Below are 9,405 nucleotides of genomic sequence, written 5' to 3'. Positions count from 1 at the left end.
TTGGCAGGTGTTCATGCTGGGTGTTTTGTTTTAATACTGTTTTGTTTACATTGTATATGTGAGAGAGTTTCATGATAATGTTTTGTAAAAAGATTGTAGCAGGGTGCCAGTTTGGAAACACTTTTTTTTCCCTCAAATAAATTCATTCATTCATTCATTCATTTATTTTTGGCTGCTTTGGGTCTTTGTTGCTGCGCGCGGGCTTTTCTCTAGTTGCGGCGAGCGGGAGCTACTCCTCATTGTGGTGTGCGGGCTTCTCATTGTTGTGGCTTCTCTTGTTGCAGAGCACGGGCTCTAGGCGCACGGGCTTCAGTAGTTGTGGCATGTGGGCTCAGTAGCTGTGGCTCACGGGCTTAGTTGCTCCACGGCATGTGGGATCTTCCCGGACCAGGGCTCGAACCCGTGTCCCCTGCATCGGCAGGTGGATTCTTAACCACTGCGCCACCGGGGAAGCCCGGAAACACTGGTTTTAATCCAGATACTGATTATACAGTAGAGGACATTTATAAACGTGATAGAGATCTCAGGTAAAGGCTGCAGTTTGGAATTGTCGTTAAACTCGGGGCCTAAGAAGCAAATATGTAGGTAGGATCACTTGGACCTGTGATTCCCTGGGAAGTTTGGGCTGAAGGAAAGAGAGCATGAGGAGGCCCCAGCTTGGTGGGACAGTGAGATGGGGGTTCCAGACCCCCGGGGTAGCAGCTCAGCGGTGCCGGCAGTCAGGCCAGGGACCCGCCATCACTTCCAGGGCTCCCTGAGGAGGGCACTCGGCGAAGGCCACCCCTTGATTTCTGGTCCTTTCTGGGGAGAAGGGGAGAAGGAGTTAAGATCATCTTGGGTTAAGTGAATATTAACCAGAAATATTTTTATTTAAAACAATTGTTGAAAATTTTCGGTAAGACCTCAGCTAGCGATCTACCTTAATGTAAAATCACATTTTGTGTGATTTCACCTCAGGTTGAACGGAAGCCGTGTCAGAAGGCCATGTGCAGAAGAACAAGGGTGTTACTGCATCCTTGTTCTGGCCTTGCACAGGGCAGATGGTTGCTTTCCTAAAACTTTTCTAAGGGGACATTTCTAGTTAGGTTCTCGGCAGTCGACACTTGGTAGTGGTGTGTTCATCCAGGTAGAGACAGTGTCACAAAGCTGGGTCATAGGTACCGGGATGGTGGAAACATAGGATTGAGGGATGGGTGCCAGGGCCCCATGGAATGTCCTGTGCGGGTGGGGGTCTTCAAGCCCCTCAACGTGGTGTTCAGTGTTTGGCCCGCGTGTATGTTTTTTCCTGGAGAGGCATTCTTTCATTTCATTAGCAAAAGGCTTCATAACAAACAGGTCAAGGACCACGGCTGTAGACAGCCCACAACAGGAATCCAGCACCTCAGGGTGGATCTGAGCCTGCCGTCTGCCCCTTCCCTGGGCGGGGTCCCCGCACCCAGCGGGCTGTCCCTGCCGAGGAGCAGAAACGCTGAGCTCTCTTTCTGTCTCCCTTTCTCCCTTTGTGGTCCCCTCTCTATCCTCCCCCCACGATTGATTCCATGCAGGAAAATGTTGTTCTTCTAAAAATTGGGTTTTGTTTTCTCCGCAGATGACCTAGGGTAAGCACCAGGGAATGGAGGCCCATGGCCTCCAAGAGGCGGAGGACCAGCCCCACGGGCGGGGCGTGCGGCTCCCTGGGTGGGAGGCCGTGAGGCCCCGTCTGACAGGGCAGGGCTTTTCCTCTCTTGCAGATCAGCCAGCCCCTCGATGGGGAGCGACGGCGGCCTACCTGTGTGTGTCACCTGCCCACCTCTCTGTAGCAAGGAAAGGAGCTTCAGCACTTCTTCAGTAATGATGATGAAACTGGTATTAACTGAATGGCATTTATGGATTTTTAACTCTAATTCACAGTAAACCAGCAAGCCATATGTTTAATCCAACCAAAAATCGTTCTGTTCTGCTGCGTGTCTCATCCGATTGTGAGAAGTTTCGAGATAACCTGTTTGTACAAAGAGGAATATAAGTATTATTACTTGCTGGAGGAACACACTGAAGCAGAAAGAGAAGACGTCTTAATTTATCCTTAAAGATATATGATAGAATTATTTATATAGATAGAGTAAATATATATATATATATATATATATATATATATATATATATATATTTTTGGTGGTAATGAAAATGGCTCCGCAGAATGCCGACTCAGAATCTCTGCAAGTTCAGGAGTTGCCGGTGCCCCTGCCGGACCTGCAGAAGCCGGGGAGCGCGGAGGCGGAGACGCACGACGAGACCGTCAGCGAGGGGTCCATAGACCGCATCCCCGTGCGCCTGTGGGTGATGCACGGGGCTGTGATGTTTGGCAGGGAGTTCTGTTACGCCTTGGAGACGGCGCTGGTCACGCCGATCCTGCTGCAGATCGGTAAGTGCCGCCTGGGCTTCCATGGGGTCCTAGCACGGGGCCTCACACGCCTGTGAGTGGCACACGGAGCACCGCACACTGGCTGACGGCTGTCCCCGGTCTCCTCTCCCTTCAGCCTCCTCTGATGGGTTTTCCCCGTGTTCCCTGGCGGGGTGGGGGGAGGTCCTCGGATGTTCACGTGGAGTCAGGTTCCAGCCAGGTGGTGGCTGGGCGTTTGGGCGTGTGTGGCGTCCCTAAGCTCTGACCCAGCGTGTGCCCACCTCCCCCGCGGTGCCCCCAGACGCGGCCACCAGCTGGGCAAGCCCTTGAACCCCGCTGCCCCTTGCTCCTTCTCCGTAAAGTGAGGTCAGTCGCAGACCAGCCTGGGTTGTTGGGCAGGAGACACGCATGCGCTCAGAACGAGGCCTGGCTGTAGAAAACACCAAAGAATGCTGTGTTTGTTTGTTTGTTTTGTTTTACTATTATCATATGGTCGTTATTATCGACTTAAATCTGTGTTTACTGTGGACTTTAGGTGGCTGAATGATGGGTATTTCCAGAAATACTCGGATTCTCAGAGATAACACTCAGATTAGCATTACTAAGCCTGGTATATGAAAACGCTGGCATCCCTTCCACATTACCACCGGGGGTGCCTTAGGCCCTAAAAATGCGGCCAGGGTATTTAATCTTCCCCGTTGACTAAGAAAGTTTTAAAATCTGTAATTTTCCAACTGGATAAGGGGCCAAACTATTTAGAAGCGTGTTTCATTCTAGAATTCCACATGTGCCTAGTAAAATATTTTAAAAATCTATTTATTTTGGCTGTTACAGGAAAGTTTCTCTGAACATGGTAAAATGTTTCTTGTTCAGAGAGCACAAGCTAAGGCCCAGTGTGGTGCAGATCAGTTAGAGAAGCATGCGGCTCCTTCAGTGATGAACGGGCCCCCGTGCTGGTGTCAGGGCGTGCTGCAGGCAGGTGCACTTGGGCATTTCACAGCACAGCAGGTGCCATACCTGTCTTGTCAGGCACGTTAGTAAAGGAGCAGGCTTGTCACTCTCAGGGTTTAGGTTGCTGTGTTTCAACATGTTTTCCCTTTGGCATCCCGGGTGTTTTATTTTCCATCTTTAAAAATATGAGGCCTGAGAAGGCTTCCCGTGGCCCGGCTGAGTTAAGAACCTTTTCTGGAGAGTTGGGGGTGGTGGAGCGTGCACCACGTGGGTCACTCTTTGTTCTTTCATCCGTGTGTTGATCATCTCTCATTTATCCTGCTCACCTTCCTCGGGTGCCCACGTGTGCCAGGCCACTGGGGGCGGACAGGACGCCATGTCTGTCCCCGTGCGGCTTAGTCCTCGTGCTGGAGGTGGGGGAGTGACCCGCCTTTGCTGGGAGGAGAGGAGCTGGGGTGAGATGCCGGCCTCCAGAGTCTGGGGCACCCCCTCCCGGGCGGGCTGGGCAGGCCTCTCAGGGTGGGCGGCTCCAGGGCGGCAGTGTGGTGAGAGGCTTGGAGACCACCTTTGTGGCCAGACCTCAGGATGGGGCACATCTGGTGCCACTTAATCTTACCAAGCATTTATTTTGTCCCTTTGATGTGCAGGGACGTGGGTTCGTGGGTTGAGGCCTTAACGAAAGCAATGTGGCTAAGCTCAGGTGGGCAGCGTCGGGCACCATTATTTAACTTCTAGATCATCTCACCCTGGTTATGGTGACAAATACAGAATTCAGAACCTCTGGTTACTGAGAAATAAGTTGATACAATAGGTAGAGATTTGGGAGCTCTTATTTCCACATTTCCTTGGTGATAAGTTATGTGTATTATGGCTCAAAACCCTGGAACCAACACAGCTCCTTGGAACTTTCACACTTTACAGGTTGTGAGTCTCAATTTCCACACAACTTACATTTCATTGTTTGGTTTTGAGTATTTCGTGTATTACATGAGACTTGTATCTATTTTAGATATTCCAGGGTAATACATATTATATATTTTACTATATGATACGTAGGCTAGACATGAAATGTAGCTTTTGAGAGTCGCAGGTACGTCTGTTCCATACAAACATCCAGAAATGATGATGGAAAGAGGGAGGATTGTCATCACAGATGGCCGTGACAAACTGACCCGAAGGGGATGAAGGCGACCCTGGTCATTGACCCTAAACACTGCATAGGTCATGGTCATGGGCAGAGCAGGACTGTGGACAGAGGCTGTTTGCGTAGGTTAAAGGAATGATGCTTAATGAGAGTTGTTCCTAGATGGGCTTAGATTGCGAACAGACGACAGATGGCCAGTGTATTTCTCAGGGTTGTACTTTCATTATATTCTTAGGGGCAACATAGTAATCAGAATTTTCTGATTTGAGTCAGAGCTTCTTAAAGTTGTCTGTCACGCCCAGAGGTGTGGTGTTTATTATTGGATTTTGTATATTAATAATTATTAAAGCTGAGACAGTATTCTCCTACTGAGCGTGGACAGTTTGATCCCCTTGATAGACAGATGTCTGTAGTTGGAACCAACACCACAGTTCAGACCAGGAATATTTTCGTCGTCCCAGGAGGCTCCCTAGTGGCCCCTCACGTCAGTCCGCCTTGACCCCCAGTCACCACCCGCCTGCCTCTGTCATGGTTTTGCCCTTTTTCTGAAATTCGTGTAAACAGAACCACACAGTCTGTGGCCTGGTTTCTGCAGTGCTTTTGTGGTCGAGCCGTCCACCCTGCCGCACTGACTAGTAGTACACGATGGACTCGCCCCCCTTTTCTCTGTTCATTCACCAGCTGATGGACATTTGGCTTGTTTCCATTTGGGGGCTGTTTTAAATAAAGCTGCTCTGAGCATCACCTGCAAGGCTCTGTGCGGACCTGTGTTTCATCTCTCATGAGTAGAGACCTCGGAGTGGGCGGCTGGCCGTACGCTAAGTGCCAGGGTTACTTGATAAGAGAAGACCGTTCCCTCCAGCCTCCACATCCTTGGCAGCATTTGTGTTTCCCTAATGAATATCGACGCTCAGCAGCTTTCCCTGTGCTTAGTGGGCATTCGTGTGTCTTAGATGAAGTGTCTGTTCACGTTCTTTGCCGATACTTCAGTCAGGTGGTTTGTCTTCTTAACGAGTTGCGAGGGTTCTTTATTAAAAAGTCCTTTATCAGAGACGACGCCCTTGGGCATCTAGTTCTGTCCGAGGGACGATCCCGTCTTGCTTGCCGCTTCTGCGGTGAGTGGCGGTTTAGATGTGATGACGCGCAGCCCGTCCCCCGACCAGGCTCTCGTGGTCAGCGAGTGCGTGTCCTCCGCCCCCGGGGAGGCTCCGAGCAGCGCCCGCAGCGCCGTCGTCCTGTCCCTGTTCCTGCAGGTCCCCGCCCTGCCCCGCCCCCTTTCAGGGCAGGTTCAGACCGGCTCACCTACTAGTGGCCGGTGCCCAGGGGAGGGAGGCTCACTGTGTGTGTGTGGAAGGAAAGAACGAGTGACGCGCCTTGGATGCCAGACGTGTCCACATGGCCTCGTCAAAGCCCGGACTCCAGGTTTCCTCGGTCCCGGACGGCCTGCCCCGACCCGGGCACACGAGGCCTCTGGACCTGCTGGCGTGTAGGACACAGAAGGCCTGTGGGGAACTAGGGAACTAGTCAGTGCCCACCCCAAACGGAGCCATACGCATTGCCTCTCGTTCCAATTGCGTGTGCTCGCCCTTTAAGCGGATGTGGCCAGTCTGCGTTAGAGATGCCCGACCACTCAGATGAGGACACACGTAAATACTATAGAGACAGCATTAGTCACCACCCCACGTGAGGAAGCAGAGGCTGGGAGGGCTGGTCCACCTGCCTCGGGGGAGCCCACGGGGGGAAGTCGGGTGTGTATAAACCTTGAAGTGTCTGGCCCGTGTTTCAGCTTCAGCATCCTGGCAGTGGAAGCTGTAGGTTTCACTGTTTGTTACAGACCTTTCTGGTTTGTGGCCTTACAGCCATCCGCGAACAGAGCCCGTTTCTCTGCTTGCTGTGGCAGGTGGGCTGCGCGGTGAGCAGAGCTGAGGGAAGCCAGCGGTTTCAGCTTAAATCCCCAGCCCTCAGCCTGGCCCCTCCCTCCATCTGCATTTCAAGTCCGCTGTGTTGCGGACCAGGGGGGTCACAGGCTGGGAGGTGGAATCATGACTGGTTTCCACGTGCTTCTGTTGTCCCCAGCGGGCACCGAGGGGGGGAGCTCGTCCCCTCCCTGTTGGCTCCACTTCCCGGGGGAGACAGTGAATTCTGAGTCCTCCTCCGGGAGGTGAAGCACACATCCTAATCGGGAGGGAACGGAGCCCCACGTGGTCTTGGTTCTGAGACCACGGAGATCCTGACGGCTTTGGGTGCTGGGCCCCATCAGGGGGGCGCCAGGGTGCGCTTCACCTGCTCTGGGAAGGTCCTGCCACATCCCCCCTGTGTGGTTCGCCCCAGTGGTGGGCGTCCCAGCCCGCGGCCGCCCGTCTCCAGTCATCTGGGATTCACGTGGTAATTTTGTGGCATACTGAAGGGTAGTGGCTTAGTTAGAACCTGTGTTTTCTATTTGGTTGGAATAATTCTTTTCATAATTGAGGGTGTCGCTGGAATCGGAACGGCTCCTTCCGAAGGTCGGCGGCCTTGCCGGGTGGGCGTGGGTGCTTCAGGAGCCCGTCTCACGGCGGCCGCCTTGAAACCCCACCATCTCTTCCCAGGTTCACATCGCCTGGCGTTGAGGATGACAGCTGGGATCTGTATTTAGGTTAGAGTTAACTTCCGTGGTCCGTCTGTGAGCTCAGGCCGCGGCAGTGGGGTGGGTACCGGGGAGCCAGCCTCAGCCACGTGCCTGGGCTCTGCACACGCCCTCGGAGGAGGCCGGATCATTCCTCTTTCCAGCGGTCCCAGAGGCCAGGGCAGGGGCAACCCCACTGATGACAGGTCAGAAAACCTAAACTGGGCCGAGCAGCTCGTTACCTGGGGCACCCACCACCCAGGGAGCTCCGCAGGTGACAAACCAGGTAACTTCATTCTCATGAGATGGTTCTTTTGCCGAACCAACGTCTATTCCTGGTTCCTGACACGGTGCAGTGTGGTGGCTTCTCTTGTTGCAGAGCACGGGCTCTAGGCGTGCAGGCTTCCGTAGTTGTGGCACGCGGGCTTAGTTGCTCCGCGGCATGTGGGAGCTTCCCGGACCAGGACTCGAACCCGTGTCCCCTGCATTGGCAGGCAGATTCTTAACCACTGCGCCACCAGGGAGGCCCATCAGTGCAGTTTATTTAAATCGGAACACTGTAAACCGTTTGTGTTTGCTGGCCCCTGGCGTGAAGTGTGGGCCCCGCCGCCAAGGACACCGCAGCACTCTTGGCCTCGTCCGCAGGAAGGCGTTTGTCCGGCCAGTTTGGGGCCTGAATTGAGGGCCCCTGATTCCAAGTGAGCACCTCTTGTGCCGGAACCTCTGGACCGGCAGTGCCCTCCCTCAGTGCTGGAAGGCGATGCCGCGTTGCTGGGCTGTGGAGGACGGAAGGCCCACGCGAGAGCAGAGGAGGAGGTGGGTGTGACGCCAGGACAGCCCTCCCTCCCTGGTCCGATTGGCCGAGACCTCTGGTCGGCCGCAGAGGGGACAGAAGACCGCATGGGAGGAACGCCCACCTCTCGTGGGAGACACTGCAGGCCAGCAGTCCCATGACTGCCGCCCCGTGAGCTCGGGAAGAACACGGAGCACGCCCAGCGCGGCCACCGTGGTTCTAAATCCTCCCTCGCAGGGGAGGGTGCCTTTAAAACCTTCAGTTCTGCTCTCTCGAATATACAGCATTTTCACCAAGTCCAGCGGTCCCGGTAGTGAGACCTGCTGCCCCTCCTGCCCTGCAGCACCTGGTGCTGCCCCTGCAGGCAGCCGGTTTCGCGCGCCTTCGCCAGGAGGTTCCCGCGCGTGTGACACACGCGACCAGCCCCCAGCAGCAGCAGAGAGCATCCAGGGCAGGTAGAGAACCCAGGTCCAGGTGAGAGCAGAAGGCCTGTGGCTTCCTCTCCAGGCCGACGCTGTGTCCTCCCTGGGGGGGTGGGGGTGGGGGTGGGCCGGCCTTGGCTCCGCCCTCGCAGGAGGCGTCCCGCTGACCCCGGGGCTGGCCACAGGTGCCTTCAGCGTCACCGTCATCTCTCCCGCTTCCTGACAGGCCACGTCTGTTACGCACTGGATTCCCACCATTCGTCAAACATTGCAGCTTTTGGAGGGGCCTGTAAAAGTATGTTCTTAGGCTTCAGGCTCAAAGCGTCAGATAAAGGAGATCAGAGGGGCACCTATAAAAACTGCTGTTTTGTTAGTGTCGAGGGGGTTCTGGTAAGACCCACAAACTTGAGGCGAAGAAGAGGGTGAAGGTGTGACGTGCTGGGGGCTGAGGGCCCAGAGGCCCCAGCAGGCGTTGCAGCATCCGTGCCTGCTTCCTGCAGGGCCGGTGGTCTGAGGGCAAGGGAGGGGCTGCCCAGGAGCTTCTGCAGACCAACTCCTGCTGCGTGCCTGGCACTGGAGGTAGGTGCCCGTCATTTGCACGCCACGTGTGTGCGTGTGTGTGCATGTGTATGATATGTGCGTGTGTGTGCATGGGTATAATGTGTGCATGTGTTGTGTGTGTGCACGCGCATGTGTATAATGTGTGCGTGTGTGTGCGTGTGTATAATGTGTGTGTGCCCTCAGGTGCAGCTGATGAAGAATCTGGCCTCAGATTCCCCCATATTTAGAATCCCACCCTCAGTTGGGATCAAGTGGGAACGTGGGGTCCCCTCTGAGAGTCTGGGAACAGCCTGCCCAGAGCCCTGAGCAGACCTCCCTGAGAGGCAGGCGCCCTCCTGGGCTGACCCAGTCTGTGTTCCCAGACAGCCTTTTCCCTTGGGAAGCAGACCCCCCACCCTCTGTTTCCTTCTTGGTTCAGGAAGTGTCCTGGAGGGAAAAGGAGAGTCATAGAGGAATGTCCTGTGGTCTCTCAGTTGACAGTGAGACGCCGATTTCTCTCCTGCTTGATGATGGTCGGGGGTGCCGTGATGGCCTGGGAATGACCAAGTG

At 54.5% G+C, this 9,405-nt stretch overlaps 1 protein-coding gene across 1 annotated transcript in view; it reads left to right on the top strand.

Annotated features, from left to right (window-relative positions):
- Positions 1-2,157: 2,157 nt before the first annotated feature.
- Positions 2,158-9,405, top strand: part of SLC45A4 (solute carrier family 45 member 4) — a 32,248-nt gene continuing 25,000 nt past the window's right edge. The window contains exon 1 of the mRNA XM_068526042.1: positions 2,158-2,401. Coding sequence (XP_068382143.1) covers positions 2,158-2,401 — 244 coding nt within the window. The remainder of the gene's footprint in view (positions 2,402-9,405) is intronic.

The sequence above is a fragment of the Eschrichtius robustus genome, chromosome 17 (genome assembly GCF_028021215.1).
Source record: "Eschrichtius robustus isolate mEscRob2 chromosome 17, mEscRob2.pri, whole genome shotgun sequence".
Classification (NCBI taxonomy): domain Eukaryota; kingdom Metazoa; phylum Chordata; class Mammalia; order Artiodactyla; family Eschrichtiidae; genus Eschrichtius; species Eschrichtius robustus.
The sequence above is the reverse complement of the archived record's forward strand: the minus strand, read 5'-3'. Positions and strand labels throughout refer to the sequence as shown.